Here is a 23,120-nt window from a genome sequence, read left to right on the forward strand (position 1 = left end):
GAAAGCATGAACTCCCACAGCTAGTACAAAAAAGTAAAAAAGGGGAAGGGGAAAGAGGTATTTGGTTGGAATCAATGCTGCAGAAGACTCCTCAGCATCCCTTGGATGTTTTTTCTATGAGATTGCCAACATTTACTACTACCAGGAAATGCAAAGACAGAACAGTGCATCCAATAATCGCATCCCACAGACATCACCTAAAACCAAACAAAATGGGTCATGCTTCCCCCCCCCCCCATCAAACTGATCCTGCAGGGCTACTGATTCTCCAATTTCTTTTACAGTATCTGCCCAAATAAAAGTAAGCGGAGGTAGCCCATGAGCACTCCCACAGAGATTTCCACGGTCAGGGCAGAGAAGCACCACCCTGAATAGTTCTGCATGCTAGCAGAGTCAAAGTTACATATTATTCTAAATCAATAGAATTAATGTTTTCCCACTTTTTACGTTCATAAAGATGTTGATTTTTAGTGAAACTGCTTTCCATGGGAATTCAGTACTGCAAAATCTAGCTAAAACTCTACTCAACTAACAAGTTTTGGTCCTCCATAAAACAAAGGAGGCATCTTTTAATGACTACCGGTAGTCATAAAACAATCCCCTGCACATTGACACATACCACAGGAAAGGTATATATAAGCTCCCAGGAAAGTTTCAGTATACTAGTTTGATGCAAGGGGGTGCTAATAACAATATTGTTAACCTGAAAAAAATTTGCCTGATTCCAGGTTGTTATTAGCTGTTCTTTTTAAAAGATGATAAAGGTAAAAAAATTACTTCTCTCCATTCAAAGACATAACGGTACTCCTAAAGCAGAGCTCTATTTAAGGGATTTTCACCCAATAATCCCACCGTAAACAGTCAACAGTAGTAAAATACTAATAGAGTGCCAAACGTTTTAGGTATTTCTGATACCTGGAGTTCAAGCATGTATAGGAAACACACTGTCACATCACTGTCTGCTCCACAAAGCATTCAAATAAAGTCCTTAGGATGGCCTAATAAAAATCCACAGTTACTACAGACTTCCATGTGCCCAGCAATTTAAAGTCTACTCTATCCATACAATTGATAGCAACTCAAAAGACATTTAAAGAAACAGATAATAAGACAAACTTAGAAAATATGCTTCTGCAGTTCCTTAAGATTTTATTACACCAAGAACATACTCGGCCTGAGTTGTCAACAGACACCACTCCTCCAAGAATTGAAAGAGGTTACTGCTCACCAGCCATCTTTCATCTAGTGGTGAAAAACCTCAAGTAAAATAGATGTTTACATAGATGGCGACTTTTTTAAATATCTCAAAAAGATAAGAGTTATTTGCACAATTTCACCCATTACGAGAAACAGGAAGTGCCAAGTGAAGCTGAAGGCTTTAAATCCAATAGTTAAGTCAAAGTTCATCTATAGCACAGCGAGCCATACAATATGTTCCTGAAATTGTATAATGTCCAAAATAAAAGAGGTTTGACTAATCTTTTGAGAGAGAAGTCGCAAGCTTAACTAATTATAAACACTTCTTTTCAAAATATTAATCAGGCCTGCCAATGCAATTTAACCAAAAGTCTCATTTTTCTAAAATTGGGCACATGCACAACATACAGACTAGTAACTGTTTCCCCAACAATTAGCCATGAGTGAACAAACTAATATTTTTGGCTCAAGATTTCCCTCTCTAGTAACCACATTTAAGGAAAGTCAGATGTCAACCCATTCTGGCTTTGTCAGGTTAACAAAACAGGAGACACGCTGAGAAATCTTCCATTAACAACACCCTCTCTGCCAGGTATTTCTAAGTGAAAAAGCCCAGGTCCCAGGAGCATCAGCTCAATTCTAAGTGAAACAATCTTCTTCCACGCACAGAGCTCTAATCTATCTCAGGATTTTTTTTTGGACAAAACTTTTCCCACTGGTGGGAAAAGTACCAGAGTTTATGCTCCACTTTTCTAACAGTTTCAACACTGTATTAAAACCTATTCTGAATATTCTGATAACCAACTGATTAATAGTTCCTTGAGAATAAAAACTAAGGAAGTTTGGTTTCCTATGGATTTATGTTTTATGGTTGACTGAAAGCCATAGCTGAGGCTTTTCCCACCGGTAGGGCATTTAGACAGAGAGTCTCCCACGCAACTCTCCAGTGGTCTCGCAACACGGGATCTCTCGCTGCAGCTTTTTCCTCTCATTTCAGGTCACTGCTAGGGTCTCCTCTTTATCCAGGCAATGATTCTCATAAAACTCATGGGACTTAATTATCTTTGAGCCCTCTATCCTATGTCAAATTTGAGCCAAAGATTCAAAAAACAGAAAGAACCACAGCGAGATTTATTTTTCATGACAAAGCCAAGCTAAAATGCTGATGGTTCTGGACCCAAACCCACATCGTTATCAGATCTACGCAGTTGCACCATTAACAGATCCTCTAGAGGTGGCACAAGGCCACTGAAGAAGGTTATTTGTTATTTGTATGTGCTTGTTTTAAAACATTTTTTATTAAAATTATTTTTAAACAAAAAAAAAGTTAAGCTATTTAAACCTGCACTGAAGGTTTTCAGAAACTAGAACACAAACCAATGCCTGTATATATTGACATTGGTTTGAAAAAAAAAAAGGGGGGGGGGAGCACTGCATTGCACCATAAGTGCATCATCAAGACATTAACGGCTTCTAGTACACATACGTAGATAAAGTATTTATTAGAAAGTTATCAATGAGTCAGTGGATAGCTATGTTTTGTATTTATTACAGACTTCCTGGGTAGTCTACAGAAAAGAGAACATTAATATTCCAACATGAAGGAACAATATATACGTGCCAAGACAAACATGCACATCAGTTTTACATACTATACGTTCATTAAATATCTTTTTATTGTGCCTTATGATCTCATTCTAACATATGCTACTCAGGTCAGTTCACAGAAACATGAAAAGAGCATAATATTATAAGCTACCTAGTCTCCTTCCATGACTGCTCTGCCACGCATAGTTCTCAAATACTCAAAAATAGGAATTAAATGAATCACGTTTGCCAATTTCCTTTTTCTGATTTATTACTCCAGTGACTGACAAAGAATGGTTTACGGAAAAATAATTTAACTATTGCAAGTAAATACAAAATATTTAATATCCCCAAACTCCTGTAATCTAATTTATGTGTTAGCTATTAAAATTTACATGCAATTATAGAGGGGGATGAAGTCATTGGTGGAACCCACAAAAAAACTGAAAGGAATATGATTATTGAAGATGTTAATTTCATAGAAAGATAAGTATTTTTCTCATTTTCTGAACTCTTCTTACTCTTTTTGCTAGCTACTGAAGAACTCGTTACAACTGCTTTTTACTTTGGACTCATTTTTACAGAAAAATCAAACTTTTTATGACATCAAACTGTTGTTATGGAAGGTATCCTATGTTATACATTACCACTATTTTATATAAGTATTTAAAAGCATGTTTATTTCAGACTAGTAAGTATATATATATAACACAAGGTCTCCATACTTAAAGAGAAGAACATGAAGAACATGGAGAGTGACACTGTAGGAAGCTTGCAATGAAAACAAGTAAAAAGTGATAAAGATCTACGAGATTTCACAGAATCACCACATCTTAGATATGACCTAAAAGTCTTCAATGATCCTATTCACCTTCAATGGTTGGATAACAGACCTAGAATGAGTGTTGAGGAAGGCAACATTAAGAAAGAAAATGTTATCTGAATTTAAAGAACTCGGACATTTAAGGGTAGTGATCTTGTATTCAACCCTCAGCAGGTATTTCCGACCTATATCAAACCGTTTATAGCCAATTTGTTCATCACATTCCTTCACACCTGCAAAATGGGAATACTACTGCTTTACCTCTCAGGTACATTGTAGTGTTATGTTACCTGTATGTTTGTACACCCTCATCTATCTGTTATAATATGTCTCTCGATTTATAACAAATTACAAGGTTTAAACGTGTTTGTACCCAGCAACATGAGGTACTAGTACCTCAGGGCTACAGTTGTAGATGATCACAATAGAAATATATTGGTTTTAAAATTTCTGTATTAAAAATTAATCTTTCTCAAGCTACCTTAAGTAAATAATTTTTAAATGTGTATATTGGAAAGACATCGATACTATCGGTGAAAGAGACAGGAAGACAGGTAAGAAAATAAAAAGTAATCACAAATCCATGGAAGCAAGCATAGCAGCTGAAGAAGCAAAAGGAAACATGTAATCAACACATTTAAAACTCAGTAGGTGACTTAGTAAGAAAACAACCCCCCATCTCATGTCAGACATCCATGAGCAACCAAAACTGTGTCAACAGACAGCCCCGAGTTTAGAGGGGGAAGAGAAGGACTGGGTCCAAAGCTAAGATTATGTTTACTAATCTTCTGGCTTTTCACGTGTCATCACCATAGAAAAACTAGTTCAGCCTTCTGAATCCAACCAGCAGTTCTAACATTGTAATTCCTGTTGTTTTTTTTCTTTCCCAAGGGTTTTTCTCCCAGAAAAAGTGCTTGTTCCAGAACATATGTAGCACATGGGATAGCGAGGAGAAGGACAGGCTGCCTATCCATTTTTACCACAATAGTTCATTTTGAAGACAAGTCTTCTTCCCCCTGCAGAAACACCATCTTTTAATGAAAGCCATTAGCATTGCTTTTTGTGATCAGATCCCAGTTGTTTGCATGTAATACGCAGTGCAATACAATCACTAAAATAAGTCCCAGCTGTAGAACCACAATGCTATGCTGTTGCTAATGTGTGTTGTACTGATAATGAATGGTCGTCTATGCTTTAATCTGAATAAAGCTCCCAACTGCTCTGCCTCTCCTTGCCAAAAATTCCTCTTCCTCCTCCAGACTGTGGTTGCATTCCAATTACACTGCTGATTGGAATGAGCCTGCTTGGGGGAGGGAGAGGGAGGGAGACAAATGAACGCGTGCGCACACACCCCTCCTCGCCTTCGGATGGCTGCCCATGGGACCCAGAAATTGTTTGGGGTGTTTGAACCTACGGCCGACACGACGTACTTTCTCCACGTTGTATAAAACTCTTTGCAAATTTATTTGTTTACTTTAGGAAAATGACGGGCAAACAGCACACCGTGCACAGGTTCCAGCACGATAGCTCAATACTTTAAACATTTCTAACAAATTCCTACTGTTTTCTTCCATTGTTGGCACGCTACCGAGAAACTTATATTTTTCTGCTTGCATTCCCTCCTTGGACCTGCCTAAATTCCCACATGGGAAGACATAAAACAGGAGGTCTTCAACTATTCATCGAACAAAGGGCTGTAAATAACACCATATACATTTGCAAATCCAGCTGTTGAGGTAATAACTTTCTCAATTAAGGTTTTGAAATAAAATTGTTTATCCCAACTACCCACATTAAATTTTATTTTACAATTAATCTCTCCGAGGATTTTGGTTTTTATAGTTTTAATTTCCTTTCAATTTTCATTTCCTTTGAAAGGTGTTTTTTTCTGCAAATGAACAAACTAAGTGACAGAACATGATCATAAATTAAGAATTTACTTTCAGTTAATGAAACTCATGCATTTTAGAAGATTGCAATCGATTATCATCAAGAAGGGACACACAAAGACAGGTAAACCTAACAAATACATGTTTTACAGGTGCGCAGGGGTTTTGAATAAAGAAGGTATTGAACATGAAATGGGTAAGAATGCAGCAGCTGACCATTATTCTAACCATGATCACTGATCAACACGAGGGTTTCATGTTGCACCTAACAATAAAGAGGGCTGCAGCTGTTCCCCTCTCAGATCAGGTCTAGAAATCACACGGGTGCAAGGTAGATCAGGAAGCTGAACTGGCTTAACAGAAAATTAGCCTTCTGGGGAGACGGATTAGTTTGCTATTGGCTGCAAGAGCTGCGTTGACTTACCCTGCAGTCACGCCATCCGTAGATCGAATGGAACAGAAGTGGCAGAAGCACATGGCTGCAAAGGAGGGAGGATTAGCCAGGCTACCTTTCTGAGGACAACCTGCAGTTGCACTGTAAAAGTGCACTCCATACCAGTGGGTCTTTCAGCTCTAAAAACAAAATACACCCCCCGGTATTTTCATTTTAATGCAAACTGCTAGTTTTTCTTCCTGTCTCTGTTTTGCAGTTCTAGACATTTATTTAAAAAAAAAAAGAAAAAAATTAAAATAATTTTTTTAAAAAGCAGATTTTTCCCATCAGGATACCAAAATAAAAACGTAACACCCTTCAGGTTTTCAGGGACACAATCTTAACCTTAAACATTTGGATGGAGTGTTATTTTCTATTTCCCAAAGCACACTCAGAAGCACAGAATCAAAACATTGAAAAAAGCGTTTCTCCTGCAAGTATACACACAACTGCTTTCAGGCTGCTCTATTCTACTTACTGACAGCTGCTCTTTCCAGATCTCACAAAGCACTAGAAATTCAGAGTAACCTAACGAGCTCTAGAGTTAGTACAAAACATGTACAAACACGGAGGCTGGCACGCCCTTCTTAAAAAGGTTTATTTTCCCAATACCTTATCTGAAATTCAGTGCTACCCAAATTAAATCTCTAAATACCACCCCCCGAAGACGCGAGTGAGCTGAAAGGGTCACTAGTCACCCCAATGCCTCTTCTTTTTCTGGGACCAGTATAGAGGCAGCAGACGCTGAGACGAAGGTGCCATATGACACGCACAGGGAAGCCCAGTTCACCCAAGGACACCGGACAAACCGATGCTCATTTCAGACATATACTCTGCTGGATTAGATTAAATGCCAACACTTCACCATCCACTAGATCCATGGTTCTGCAGCAGGAAAGCACGGTGTGAGCACTGCCTTCTGGAGCAGCCAGGTAAACCTCAAGCCACCATCGCTAGCTGTTTCATCTAGATATCTTTTTCTGATGTGAATTAGGAAATACATAACATGATCCCTTCTGCCCCCAGAGCTAAGGGAGCCAGGGTAACTTGGAAGGGATGGTAACTTCTTCAACGGGCACAGCTATCTGCCCATACTCTTACCAGGTACACTTACAGTTCATACTGGTAGGAAACTAATTTCCAATTCTCTTTCAGAATTATAAAACTGGTTTAAATCTAATGCAAATTTAGAACCATGTGCCAATTCTATCTGTCTTACTAGCAATATGAGTTAGAACGATTCAGAAGTACTAATGAATTTTTAAAGTGCTATTAAATACTAACCTGTCAGGTTGAAAAAAAATTCACTAGTTCTAAGTGACATATAAAAGCATTATTGCTAGGCTGATAGCCAAACACAAGGTAGACAGCTTTAAAATAAACTTTTAAAATACGTATTAGGATAACCTTAGTACTAGAAAAGCACTTTTAACAAGAATTTCCTTTAATAATTGTTAACATCTTATATTGTTCCATAAACACATTTCTGCAAGTTCAACTTCAACACAAGCCAGATGCTAAATCCTTAATATACTGCATGTAAAATGAAACCCATTTCAAAGGATCACACGCACCTGCTTATAAGCATTGTCAATTAGAAATCTGTCTCGCAACAAATCAGAATTATTCCTCTGGGACTAAACAAACAAAACCACAATAACGTGCACTCAAACACCAAACAGCAATATGGATTACCCAGAAGTGAAAAATGTCCTAATAATGCAATATACTTTAAATCACTGCAAAATATGCCAGAAACTAACATAGTAACAGTACATTTTTCTTTCCAGCAGATTCACCGTATTAAATTCTGCCTATAAGAGTAGGTTGCGCTTTGACTGGATTTAGAATTCTAGACCCATATTACTTGCATGTAATATAACTCACGGAGATGAAAATTCAAACTGAAAACATCACGCATTTATCACGGAAGAAACGTTAATAAAGATGCATTGCATCACCGAATATAAACAGTTAAGCCAATAAATCATTCATCTCGTGCAATAATAAAATTCTGGGACAGAGTCTCCCAGACTATTTTGAATCCCCATAAGGGGAGGATGACACGACAGCGACTCAAGACTCCAGCAGTCTGTGCCGGGGATGTCTGAATGACTTGTGGACACGGCCAGATGGAGCCTGCCTAGATTTGCCATGTTTAGACTCCTGTTTTAACATTATGATGTCTACTTCACAGTATTGTTTTACTGTAAACAAAAGGCTTCCTTTTCCACTTCTCCTCCCTTATTCCACTCCAAGCCAAAAGTAAAACAAAACACAGCCCCCCACACACCATTGAATTCTTCTTTCAAGCAACTAATGCATTCACATCTCCTAGATTCATTCAGTGATGGGCTTACTGCCACACACGTCACCAACTCTATTCATGTGTCCAGTTTATTTGATACGCCTGTCAAGAGGTAAAGGAAAGAAATTATGCTGCCACTTCTGCAGTGAAGGTAGCAACCCTCCCCAAGCATTTCAAATCTTACCATGAAGGTTTACAAGCCTCTTTCACGGAGATTCATGTTTGAACCAGTGAAACTGAATATGTAGATGCAAAACCTTAAGTTGTTTTTGTTTTGCCTTTTTTTAGCTATATACCACATATGCAAACTAAATGTGAATGATACAGGATTAAACCATCCCCATCAGGGCTCTGTGTAAGCTAGGGCTTCAGTCACAGCCTCAAACAGTGAGAAAGAAGCACAAGTAACACGTGGGAAACTTTAAGAAAACAAAGGCTATTGCGAATATTTGCATTTCCTGGTTTAGTGTGGATGGAGCCTCTCAGACCAGCCAGGATGTTTCTAACGCATAACTTTCATACACTAGAAATTCCACTTCGCTTCTCCACCCTACTCCAAAATGGCCTAACCCTCACATCTTGTCCATTTTTCAACATCTGAGAAACCACTACTGTACCACGAAGTCATCATAAACACACCGCTTACAAAGACTGAATACTATGCTGGTCCGTTGGGGCCTGGGGGAGAGGGGGGAAACAACATAGCTTTAAATTAACAGCTATTAGAATACTTAAAAAGTCAGCAGTCAAAGTTCTATTTTCAGACCAATTTCGAAGTTCTCTGTTTCTCACATTTGTAGTTAAGTATAAAATTGTATTCCAGTAAACAAAATCAGGGTGGGAAACAGAAATCCATTAAAGATAAATGAGCCCACCAGCTTTGCTGTTATATTTGCTGTATGATCCTCTCTTTTTTATTATTTTATCTTCCTGCAGTATTAAAAACATAATTCCCATTAAAAAAACTTTTAATTTAAAGTAACATTACCAAGATTAACTAATCTCAAACCTGCAGAGGTGGTTATTATATGCAAGTGTGAGTGAAGTAAACTATTACGAGCATTAACTCAATTATTCTAGGAATACAGAAATAAAACAGTATTTAAGAGCTCAGGCAAAGGAAAGGGGATACTCTTACCTCAAACTCTTAAGAATCATTGTGCTAAAATCTTACCTCAATCCTTAAAGACTTGTTTGAAATCCCAGCAGCTATTTTTTAACCAAGACCCAGTTTAGACAGAAGACGTGATTAGTCCAAAATTATCAACTAGCAAAATTCTTAGGGAACACAGGATTCTTCCTCTGAGGATGGGTAAATAAAAAAGGTAACATGGACATTTACCCATATATTTCTCAGGTTTTTTTGATAGGAACAGGGGTGGGGGGAAAAAGCTAACATGAGAAACAAATTATAGCTCTGTTCTCTCTGATGTATTTCATGCACCTCTGAAAACGTGCTGGGGGAAAAACATGCTAACAAGAAGCAGAGCCCTCGGATTTGTTTCACTGCAGTCAAACTCTCCACCCTCTGAATGATCTATAGTAGAGGCAACAACAAAAGAAATTCATGATCTAATTACCAACCAGACAAAAATGCCCTGAATTTTAAAAAGGGCTCCAGACAAGAAGCACCTGCCACTAACCCAGACTCCTGGGTATCAGGAATTGTAGATACCAGCAGCTTTCCAGACTGCAGGACCGCTGCCATCTCTGTCGGGACACAGTCACACATTTGATTTAAACAGGAAGTCTCAAAATTCTGTCTCCGCTACAGACATGATCCTAGGGGGACACTGCTACCGCTGGGGCTTTTCTGGGAAGAGGCGAAAGGAAAAGAACCAGCAAGGAGGGGGAAAAAAAAAAAAAAAAAAAAAGAAAAAAAAAAAGAAAAAAGGAAGACACCAAAAGCACGCACATCATTTACCCTTCATGGGTAATTCTCATGCCACTCTTCAGCAAAAATGCTGTAAATATTAATTTTAACAACACTAACAAAAGGATTGTCAGCTGCTTTATAGGAAATAATTCCTAAAACATGACAACAGCTAAGATGACAATTTTCGTTAGGGGGGAAAAAAAAAAGTAAATTCTAGCATTTCAAATATACAACTTGAAATAGTTGAGTGATTTTTTTTTTTGTATCATTCCCTAATAAACAAAACTTAATATTAAAGAGTTCATGAGTTATTTCAATACTATCACTAGCAAAAATCACTAATTAAGCATCCGCCCTTAATCTAAACTCCTACTTCAGCACAATTTTGTTTTAATACTACACCTGATGTACTGAAATCCTATTATACAGGGGAATACAGATGAGTGATGCACTCTTTGCATCCTCCTGCATTATCGTCATTATCCACAACTTCAGACATGGATTCTGTCTCCCTGATAATATGTGGATCCTGCCTCTTCCTCCTTTAATGCAGTTGAAATATTTAAGCACAATGTCCCTATATTTACTTTTGCGGGGAAAATTGGGTTTAGTGGAGTGCTTTCAACTCCGGAAACTGCCTCTCTCTGGAACTTGACAGTTTGGCTTCTGCCAAAAAAAAAAATAGGGTCAGCAGAAAGACGTGTGGGCTCTATGTGCACCTTTACCTGGTTACTAAGCTTATGCCTCTGATTACATAATTCTCTCTACCTGCAGAAGTGTAATACCACGTCAGTGGGGAAAACGCCAGCTGCTTAAAGAAAGTACATACAGAAAACCAAGACATCACCACCATTCATACATTAAAATTATCATGTACCTCATTCCAGTCTTTTTCCCCCATCAGATAACCATGAAGCCTCATCTCCAGGAGATAACTATATCAATAGACTGTACAATTTATAAACTGATTTAGTTAAATTATTGCAGTCCTTTAATATCAACAGATGATTCAGTTTAGTTTCTCTGTGTAAACAGATGTGTTCTACAGATCAAATCCAAACAGTTTAAGAAGCTGCTGCTGTTAAACAAAGATGAGCTAATTGGCTGAGCAATCCTATTTATTTCAACAGAAATAAAGCAACTTATATTAAAGCCCTGTTTTTCTTGTTTTGCTTTGTTTTTACACAAGTTGCCAAATCAGTACAATTTATATACTACTGTAAGGAAGAATATAAAAGGGATTTTAAAGAAACAGACCACCAAGCTATTCAGATGAAATAGCTCGCCAATATGTGAAAATAAAGACTCTTGCCCAAAAAAGCTTACCATGCCATTTAAACTACAACTTCAGAAGTCTTTTGGGAAGATGCAATGTTGAAGCAGTGAAAAGACGAGAATTTTTTTTGAGAAAGAGGAGCACATGGTAGAAGATAACAAGCAGTAGAGAATGAAGACTAAGAAAGATAATGGGAAGCAGGTGAGACTGAAAGCAGTATAAGGCCGATTACATTAATGTAAAAAGTGTAACACTGTGAATCAACACTCCTAGCAGCATAGCAAATGAATAAAAATCCAGGAAGGTATTTCCAAGAAGTTAAGAGGTTATTTTATTACTAGGCATCTACAAAGGCAGAACAGCTTTCAAGCGTAATGAGCATGCAAGTATTTCCATTGATCTCAAACACCAGTTATGAGCTTCAGAAAGTCTGAGTGGACACGAAAGGGATTTTGAGGGGACACAGAAATGGAAAACCCTCATTTACTCTGGTGCCTTTCACTCTAGAAACCCTCAGTCTCTTGCAGTTCCACTCACAAAGCATTATACTAAATATCACTTCTCCTGATTTCTACCATTTCTTGCATGGTTCCACATGCAAGGTAAGAGCAAGGATGACAGACCCAGTTTTCCAGAGGAATCTTTATATTCGTTTCCTAGGCACACTGCTCCTTGGACATCTCAACTGCTAACTGAGCGCTAATCCCAGGCCTCCCCCCAAATACAAGTATTTGCTAAACAATATATTAATTACCAAGTAAAATAATTTTTCCCTCTCACAACTATCTTCTTACATCTCAATTATTTAATACTAAACACCTTCCAGTGACCTAATTCCTTTGTTTCTCTATCATCTACATATCTTAGAGCCAATATGACAATTTATATTAAATAAAACAAGACCAGAGAGATACTAAAACTCTGATCAGCTATATGAACAAGGAAGGAAGAGGGCGCAAGCCTTTTCCCCCTTTACATTCCTTCAACTAGCTTTGTAAACCGTACCTCCTTTCTGCATTGATTATTAACTAAATTTAAGAATTCACAAATATATTTCCTGTTATCTTTGTGCATTGTAGACTACAAATGGCATTGTCAATGTTAAATAGATACAAGTTTTTAACATACTAAAAATCAAAATGCAGTGACCGCCTTGGAACTGGCACGTTACGTGAAACTACATCTCCAGCTAGTCATGTATTTTCACTAAATATAAGCAAATAAACTATACTAAGTCAGCTCACCAAGTTCCGTCAGCGTTGCTCGTGTCATGCTTGCATTCCAGACACATAGCAGTCCTCACTAAAAGGTGATATTGCCAAAGGGTCACAAGATGGGAGTGCTTTTAGGATGCATGCAAACATTTTGTGATTTAGCTAAAAGTCAAAAAAGTACCTAAACGCACTGAAACTTACAAAAGAGAAATTAGAACCAACAAGCCAGCCTCGTAGATTTTTGATCCTAAATATCGACTGCTGTTCAGGAGACAATAAAAAACACAGGATTGGAGAAGATAAAGTGTTAATCGCATATTTGGTGGTTTATGAGCCAAAGCAGTCTGAGGTCTAAACTGCTTCTGCTCAGTGCTCATCCCATTCAGAGACGATGAATCATTTCCCATTTGGCAACACTTCTGCCTACAAGGCTGTCTTCTGTGAGATTTCTCCTGTATCCTTGTAATAGATTTGCTAATTTAGTACACCTGACTTTGAGCAAAAGCTATTGTTGCCAGCTGTCAGACTAGACCTCGTCCTGTTTATCAGACACATCTAAACCATCCTGTTCTGCCCCAGTCATAGAAACAGAACACTCTTTACTAATCCCAGTGCAGTAAATTACTTTCTAATATCCTTGTTTTTCTTACTCTGCCAAAATACCAACACATCATAGATTTAAAGCAACAGCAAAATCAATTTATCCACAGCAGCTGGGCTCATACCAGTTTATCCAATAACCACATTTTTTTAAAGTCATATTTGCTGTTCTAGTCATTCTGTCCATGAATTCCTGAGTTTCAGCAGCAGAGGTTTGACTATTTTAAACAAAGGTAATATAAGCTCACAAGGAGTTTAATCTAGTTTTTTAGGCAGGCCTCCACAGCTCTTTGAAAGATAAATCAGAGTGAAACAAAGTATTAAACGCCTCACACACACTACAACATTTCCTCATTTTCCCCAGGGCTTTGTGCATGCAAGAGAAACTGCATTACTTTCTGTTTATAAATATTTTTCTGGACAGCAGCTTAAAAGGGTAGGGGCAACAGAGAAAATATGTGGGGTTTTTTTGTTTGTTTTAAACCTACCAACAGAGAATCTGGGAAACAGACAAAAAAAACAATTCGTGTATGACATTTTTACTCCTAAACAAAATCTACCAGAACTTAAGTCTTTACATTCTAGATTACATAAATCAGTTATACAGATGCAAAAAAGTAGACTCACTCTTTTCAGATTTTATACACCGCCCAGAATTCCTACTGCGCTTCAAAAAGCTCACTGTGTTCACAGAAACATACCCACACATTAGATGCTCTTTTGATACTTCTACCCTTCCAAATATTTTAGAAATCAGTATAATCAACAAAAGTATGAGAAAGCATCCAGTCCACTAACAAAACATATGGAGTATTTACATTCCTCTCCTCTTTTCCATTTTCGGGGGGCTTGTGGAGCTGCATGCTCATCTCTAGCATTCAAATCTGGCCTTGTCAATTCATGCTGAGCAGTCGAGGAAGCACACCTGAACTCTTCCGCCTGGGACCGACTTGGAAAGCCAGTCAGAAACTGCGATTCAACATGCAGAGGCCATTTACTGTGAGCAGGTTCCACGCCACCCTACGGTTATCTTCTGCTGTATTTGTTGCCAAAATTAAATTTCACTGTACTCGGCTACTTGTAAACTAGCAGAGGATCCCCGCTACTGTCTTTCTTCATGACAATATCCATCCAGCATTCGAAACAGGCTGATGCCTTGACTGGTTTCAGGCAGGAAAAAATAATTGTAAAATAAATAAGAGAAATCAAGAGCACAAACTCCGCATAGGAAAGAGTTGGAGATCGTTTATGCTAGAGGTAGCACAGATTCCTCCTAGAATACAGAAACAAGGAGGACTGCATGAAAGGGCACAAACAGTACTGCTAACACATGGTATGAATGAGAAAAGTTGTAGCAAGTTCCTAACACAAGAGGAAGCGAAATGCAAGAAATTTATGGGTGCAGGGAAAACAATTCAGAGCAGTTGATAGTGATGTAGCAAACCGAGGCGAGAAGGTTGCTACGATGCAGTTACATAGAGGGTGCACCTATCTATGCACCTAGTTGCAATCAGAGGAACTCGGGGGATTTGCGGAACATCCTCTCCCCACCCCAGCTCATCTACTGCAACCACCCTGCCCTTGCAAAGGGGGCAGGAATCTGGAACCGCCTGCTGCAACCTCAGCTGCAGAGCCAGTACCTGTTCTTCCAGGGGGGGCGGAGGAAAGGAACCTGGGAAACAGAACAAGATCTTGGGATTTTAGGAAACGGAGGTGCGGTCAGAACAAATAACAGAATTGAGAAGCAGTGTGATTTCATTGCCCTACAACAGCTACATAGCCAGTCTAGTCCCCTGTAAAGGCATTGTTCTTGCAACTAAAAGGAAAAAGACCTATATACATATAAATTTTCACAAGGTTTTTAATTGTAACATTTGAAATGATGAATCAGATACTGTATTTCAAGTATTATTCATCTGTACAATTTAAGCTAGCCCTGAGTAATCATTAAAGAAAAATATTTGCCAGGAAAAAATAACCCAGAATATATGATTCATTCGCTTCTGAAACAATAAAATGGTTCACTATAACAAAAATAACTATATTGTAAATACTTCAATTAAAAAGTTAAAAAAAGCCAAATACAATGAAGAAAGCATGCCCTTAAAAAAATACCAAACATGCGTATGTGTGCAAATAACAAAAAATATTGTTAGAAAAAGGTAATTCCATGAAATACAGTTACCACCATATCTAATGGAAATTGTACTCTATTCTTTAGCTATTTAATAGTCCTAAAACAACACAGATACACCTCACCTCTCAAACTCTGACAACTCACTATTAAGCTGATAAACAGATATTTATTTCAGCAAAGGTGATGCATGTAGCATATATCTGAAAAAGAAACAGCCCACTAGTTCTGGAAAGTTCAAGACAGTAACATCACAGGGACTCCTAAACAACTCCCTGGGAAGTAGTTAGGGCTTTCACAGACCTTAAATCATGAAAAAAAAAGGGGATCAGCTGAAAAAAACCAAGCATTTAATAGCTTTATAATTGCCCAAAGCTCAAGAAGGTGTGAAAATGAGCAGCTTTTTAGAAAAGAAGTCTTCATAGCAGCAGACTTTGTTTCAGCTTGTATCAAACATTGGGGGGAAAAAGAGAAGCCCTGTTAAGCATCAATGAGTAACACTATCAAATACAAAAACAGTTTAAAAAGCTCACTTTTCTTCATGGTTAGGCAATATTAGGTGTAAGTTTACTTAAAATGAAACCTTGCAGTTTCACATTGTATCAGTTCATTGATTTTTAGTTGACTAAAAAAAAAAATCATACATCTGATAGCACTCTCATAACTTCTCCTCACTTTGCCTATATATAGCCATTTTCTGAACAGGCCTCTACAGGAAACTTCAAATGGACCAGGATGCCTTTCTCTTGCTGGAGATACACCTTCCCACTACATGTAATTTCTGATTTGATTCTTCACTGTTTAAACTCTTTTGCAGACTCATATGCGTGTGTGTTTAATACATAGAGTGAAGATCAAAATTTTTCACAGCACAGGCAACTCAGTGTAAACAAAGCACAGTATATTGTATCAATCCACCAACACAATAAGCTGCTCCTGTACAAATCCGGCAGCGACAAACTGTGTAAAATTAGAGGACTCCCCTCTTCTATAGAGAAATCTTTACATACAATGTAAAGATTTACATACAAGATCCATCAGAGTACACAAATGATGACTGCCATAGCTTTCTCTGTCCATTTTATATTTAACATATTTGTATTGACTTTAAAAAAGGTCAAATCTTTCATGCAACTAACTCATCAGTAGCAGGTAACACTTATCTGAAAAAATATTCACTGTAACTCCAAGACCTTTATGAATAGATGGCATGTAAATTAGCCAAGGAAACATTAAAAATTACATAATTCAATTATCATCACATATTACTTAACAGAAAGTCTTCTGACTCTTTTAAAGCAAGAAAATATTAGCATTAATGAAGTGACCAAGACATCACATCATTTCTTAGAATCAAGGATTTTTTTTAAATTCTCAAGTTTGCTAAAAGCTGAAGAATTCCTTTTGTTCTACATGTAAGGAGTAATCCTGATCTTATCTGCAAGCTTTTCTTAGAATTATGTTATGAATCATGGCCACTTAGAAGCCAGCCCTTAATTCCCTATTTCTTCCATATAGGATCAAGGTGATGAACATGCGGAGCAAAGGAACAGATGGGAGAAATTTGGGGGTGGGTGTTTTTTCCTGTTTGTTTTTAAACTTCTGTCCTCTATCCAACTGTAACCGCTTACATTCTTCGCATTTGTTATACAACTTAAGTTCTTATAAAGCACCTCTGCTGTAGATGACAACTTCTTCCAAGTAATATATTCAAATCACTAACAATAACATAGCACATGCAGCAACAGCATTCCCCGGTTACAAAGCCAAGTGTTAAAAAGTTTGGAAACACGAGAATCAGGGCTGCCCCTGCGACCCTGTGTCACGTTCATTGCCACAACACTAGAGCCCGGGCACCAAAAGATTCCCAGCGCCTTGACCTGCCAAAAATCGGTCTCCAGCACCTGCCCATTTGTCCTGGACAGTTCCTTGTTCCAGGTCACTCCCTTCTTCTCCACCCTCATCCAACTTTTGAACCCTCTGCACTCTAGTTAATGCCTCTCTTCACACCGGGAGCGCGCCACTGAGTTTAGCATTAACAGGATGAGATCAACTCCTGTCCCCAGCCATTTGTTAAACCGTGCACTAATTCTTACTTGGCTGATACAGAGACATATGCCTATTACCACGTCCCTGTTTGAGAGCGTTCCTGCCCAAGAATAAAGGATTCACAAGAACGAAGGATTTTTAAGAGACGTGCAACAAAATTTTAATCTCCTTCTTGAAATTGGTTGAATTTTAAGAGAATCTTCCCAAAATAAATTCAGCCCGATCTAGCTACGCAGCACGAAAAACTTCGGTGTTAGCAGGCTGCTTAACAGCAACTGAAAAGACAGTCTTACAATGGGAAGCGCTAACTATAGTTGACGTTACGAGCTCCAGCTTGGTATTACAAGCTCAACTATAGTAATAAATTCCACTGACAGCGAATAAAAAGCAAAGATGTTCAGTCAGAGAAAGCAATTCAAAATTGTGTTCAAATTACATGAGGTAGAAGCAACGGCAGGAACCAGTGCTCCTACTCGCCATGCTGCTGAAGTGCGAACGTGACATTCAAAAGGGTCAGGTTGACCAGGGACAATTTTTCTTTTCATTTACTGCTACTCCATCACAGTGACGCAGGGTGGGTGCAGAACAAGCGCATCTCCGGTCTTGGGCCGCACTAGGAAGAACCGTTTAAATGTAGACAGCGAAGTTTCTAAATTTCAATAAACTTACAAAAAATATGAAGCTTTTGAATGGGTCCAAAGGTCTACCCAGCATAGATTAAGTTACATTATGCTGATACACAGGAAATAGCTGACTTATTCTACAGGATGAACAATTCACCAGAGGAAAGGAACTTTCAGGAAAAATGATAAATATTGTAATGAGGAAATCCGAGGCACATATTCACAATGCCACATTCAGATTTCACAAATGAACAGAAATGTCTTTAGGATCTCTTGGCCGCAGAAGCAAGTGAGACATAGATAAATATAAACATATAGTACCTCCCCAGGCAGAACAACCGTTTGCCATTAGGGAGGGGAACCAAAAACTTTATTATCTATCCTTGTAGACGGGACTACAGAAATTTTAACCTCCTTTTACCACCCCCTCGTAAGACAGGTATTGAGAGAACACTATGAACTGTGGGAACTGCGTAAGGAAGGGAAAGAAGACTATACAAGTATTTTATTTTATGACAAGCCAGGCACGACACGTGTACTACTGAAAATTACTGTAAGTCACTTTTTCCTTAATGGCCTTCTCTTTTCCTGTTGCAGGAGAAAGCAGAAACCAACAACATTTTAAACCATCCTTCGACCCAGTTCTTCAGCAGAAATCCCAAACATGAAAGATGTTCACAAAAGGGATACAACGTTACATGACATCACAACTTCAGGATAAATCTTGGCCACTCCTGCATTAGTACAATCACAAAGATTTAAACCCTTTAACTTTTTGACAAAAAGCACACATCCAACTATTTAAGGCAAACTGGAATTATTGCATGGCATCTTGAATTTACAGATAGCATTTGCTTCTATAAGAACACAGGGGCATTTCCCCTGTGCAGCAGCATTAATTAGCTTGAACAGAGGTCAACAGCAACTTTTCCCCATTCCACACATCCATACTTGATCAACAGTTTATTATAATATTGTGATATACACATTTGAAGATACTGTTCACCGACACCTTGTGCTTTACCAAACACCCAGAATTGCTAGTTAGACATTTAGAAATGCCACGTATACGACCCATTTGAAATTATGAAAGATGGCACTTAAAATTTTTATGGTTGTTCACAGGCTTCAATTACCAAGAAGCTTCCGCAATAGCGGTATAAAACATTTTTGAACCTTCTACTAGAATCCTCTAAATAAAAGTCCTAGAAAATTTCTGCTTTAACATGCATTATCCTCTTCTTTAAAAGTTTAGTCAATTAATGTGTCATACACTGTGAACCCAGGCTTAAAGCAGCCAGTCATTTTTAGTTTTATAACTAGCAAAGCTGAGCAAGTGCTCTCCGGCACATATGAGGACGAGGTCCTTCATGTCCATTTAAATGGAGTACTTAGCAACACATATTTTGTCTCTCAAAATATATGTATTAATATTAGCGTGAGGAAGAGAAATGCTCAGTATCTTCAGATTTTCACATTGAAAACGCAATCATTACAATTACTTGCTCTTAGCCAAGTAGTAGTCAGAAGCATGAAACGCAGGAGAGAGATTTCTGTATGTTTTAGCCCAAGTACAGGAACCTACGTTTGTTTTCTGCTTCCGCTATAAAGTGACAAAACCTGGTATATTTATAGTCCCTTCACATCCCTGTGTCAGCTCTTGAACACTTTTGCCCCACTCTGTCCTACTTCACCTTTACAAATGACCCCTTTTGCCTCTGAACGACAACACCTACCTACACCAGCTCCATCTTACAAAGTTTCTTATATCACATCTGATACCACCTTTTATAAATTAAGACAGAAGTACTTACCTTGCTGCTAAACAAAAAAGAGGATACCTTAATATTACTACACCTAAGCACAATGCTACCACTCATTTAGTCCTGCATACAGTCTTCTATACAGAGCTATAAACCATTACTTTAATAAATCCATCAGGGAAAACAGTGGGTGAGAGCTTTTCCTCTGAAAAGAAATATTTATACACATCATAAATTAATCATTTCAGAACAACATAAGGTGAAAATTTTCTGTTAAGAGTTGAATTCAAGAATTATTTGTCATAAGGATACCTAAATGCTTGGCACAATTAATGCTATGAATTTCTAATCCCAGGCAGTTAAGCATGAATGTAATTCTACGCATTTTATCCGGACATGTTTAGTTCCTTTGCACGTTTAAGAATTTTTTTTTTTTTTTTTTTTTAAACAGCCATGTTTATAAGTACCCTAACCCAGATACATCCTTCCTCCCCCACCAAGAATAAAAGAGGATTAATTTTAGTACATTTACCTGTTTTCCATGAAAAATACCTGCAGGTAGTAGACTACCTTTTACTAAAATGAAACAGTAAACTTTTACTGAGTACGCTCCATCTACTTTCCTCACGTCCTATGATACGCACAAAGCAGCAGTTTTACCATATGCAGTTTTGGAAGCGCACAGCCTGGTCTTTATTTGTATTATAAAGAAAGCACCGAGCTGGCTCAAGTTTTCAGAAAATGCCTCTAGTATTACCAGTGCGGATTCCCACCTTCAATTAAATACAAGCACAACTGCATCTATAATTGAATTTATGTATGTATCTATATATAAACTCCAAATCAAATAGTTATGTTAAAAAGAAGTATCATTACAGATATAATTAGTTATGACTCCATTTAACTCCATCGGTAATATTAAAATCTGGGTCAAGGCAGAACGAACATGAGTGTATGTCACTTGTTTAAGACTCTTCCACGTGATCAGCCAAGTTACACCCCCAATCCCACAAACAGCCTGCTGTTCTGCAAACACCTGGCTGACTTAAGCCACCACTCACACACACGCACGCACCAACCCACAACAGTCCTCCTCCACACCCAGTTAAAAAGAAAAAGGGGGGGTGAGAGGAAGAGGCTGATTTCGACTTGGATATATTCCTCAGTCCACCCCATCTGACAGCACGGGATGGAGCAGAGGGACGCGTGCATCCCGAAAAACGGTGCTGCGGGTTGGAAAGCTTTACTATGGCATTGTCACTCTAATGTTTGCGGCAAGCTGGCATCACACATGCTAATTTAAGCACGAATGGTAGAATCTGGATACATATTTTTACTGTGACCTGTAAATTACATAGTCTGTACATGCTCCGCATATTTGAAACAACTTAAATGAATTCATTATAGAAAGGACACACTGAACCAGTTTACACTGACAATACCAAAGCCATGGTTGGAGTGACTCTCCCTTTCTGCAAGAAAACAATCCTTGTAAGTTGTGTTAAATACATACTGGCCAAGAGTCACTCCAGAAAATTAACAGGATACAGCCAGACAAACTCACACGCTGCTACTTTTTCTTTCACTTTCAGAATTTTGAAAATGTGAATAACACTTCATCTAAGCGATACTTTTTACTCACTTTTGGGGGTATCAGTCCTCCTAGTCTAATTTGCCTGAGCAACAGCAAAAAAAGTATTTTGAAGTAGAAAAAAAGTAATTGCCAAGAATATGCAGGATGCTAAAATACAGCTGATAGCGTAACACAAATATGGCATACACGAGAGAATTGAACCCAAATCACCCCAAATGTATAGTCTCAGAAGGCCCAAAACAGAACCATGTTTTCTGTGGATTTAAACTCAAGAGAAACAGTGTTCATGGGCAGAAAGTCAAAAGATAGTGACTCTAAATCCCAGCTTTACCTGGTTTATCCTTTTTATGATCTTGAGCATGTCTATTCTCCATTCTGTATCAGTCTCCCCACTTAAACTCAGATGATAATGCTTAGCCAATTTTGTCCTGAGCTTTGTTATCTACAGATGAAGATTTCTTTAAAGTTACAAGCATTCTTATCTATGCTTTCATTGAAAGTATTTAAAGTTTAAGTAGCAAGAAAAAGTCAACAGTTTGCTTCCTTGAATGTGCTATTGCCAAATGTCCCTCAAGATTTTGATCCTCTTTCCCAAGTAGGAAACATGCTCTGCTAATAGCAGACACGCACAGTAGCTACTTTTATATGCATTGTCTAATATTATTGAGATTAATCTTTACCAGCATCTCAGAAGTCAGCAGAATGATCTCAGACATTGCACATGTCATGAGCATTTACTCTTCATATATTAAAGCACGCACGTAATAGCCTGCGTAGTAATGTACTCGTGCCATTAAGGCAAGTCAGAAGTCAGGCCATCTCATTATTGTGATGAGAGGAGGGAAGACACCCAAAGAAATCATCCAGCTTTTTAAACACCTGCAAGAAAGGTCTGGCCCAATGGTGAGATGTCATTTTAAGTCAGATGGCAAAGCAAGGACACACTTCAAAGGCCGTGAGATAAAACAGAACAAAACATTAAAAGCTGTCTTCTTTCAGGGATCAACCCATTCACCTTAAGGACACAAAGACAAAATGTCTTCATCTGGGGCCTGATCAGATTTTCAGTGTGATTAACAAACAAAAAAGAAAATAGAAAATAATTTGTCACCACTAGTTGAGTTACTCAGCTAAGTTCAGCTACGCAGACAGACATTACGGGACAGCTTAAACTCTTTAAATGTAACTGAAAAGTACAATTCTAAAAATTACTCGCTATTTTTCCACCCCCAGGATTTCTATTTTATTATTTCTCCTCCCAACAGCTTTATTTTTTTAAACTTTAACTTTAGGACTGTCTGCAGATTCCCCAGACATCTCCTACACGTCCCATATGTTACCTACACACGTAAATCTTCTACTACCTTCTACTCAATGCTTACCTGATTCTACAACCAAAGATGAATATTGGGCCTTTTTGCTCTTTTCATTGGAGCTCCTGTAGAACTGTTTTCCTACTATGATTTCCTCCCCCAAAAGCTTTTTGATCTTTGTTTTCCTTGCCACGATACCCCATTATGTCTCCTTGAACACAGATACCCAATTTTATACCTAGATGAATAAAACTTTGTTGTATAAGCTGACCCCATTGAAACAAACAGTTGAGACTGCTCCATACAGCCGCTCAGTTGTTCATTACTATTCTTTGGCCTCTGTGTGATCCACAACTGATTTATATGTATATAAATATCTATAACTATATACTGTATGTATAAAAAGCACATATATACACACACACTTCATACTTTGATGAA

General features: G+C 38.0%; 1 protein-coding gene across 4 annotated transcripts in view; it reads right to left on the minus strand.

Moving 5' to 3' along the window:
- Positions 1-23,120, minus strand: part of SMURF2 (SMAD specific E3 ubiquitin protein ligase 2) — a 66,410-nt gene that overhangs the window by 38,407 nt on the left and 4,883 nt on the right. Inside the window, exon 1 of one of the 4 annotated variants that reach the window (XM_076353840.1) lies at positions 9,870-10,056. The exons of the other annotated variants lie outside the window; for them this stretch is intronic. Within the exon in view, the coding sequence (XP_076209955.1) occupies positions 9,870-9,969 (100 nt within the window). The 5' untranslated portion in view covers positions 9,970-10,056. Of the gene's footprint in view, positions 1-9,869; positions 10,057-23,120 lie in introns of those variants that run through there. 4 annotated transcript variants of the gene reach the window in all.

The sequence above is a fragment of the Aptenodytes patagonicus genome, chromosome 16, assembly GCF_965638725.1.
Source record: "Aptenodytes patagonicus chromosome 16, bAptPat1.pri.cur, whole genome shotgun sequence".
NCBI lineage: Eukaryota > Metazoa > Chordata > Aves > Sphenisciformes > Spheniscidae > Aptenodytes > Aptenodytes patagonicus.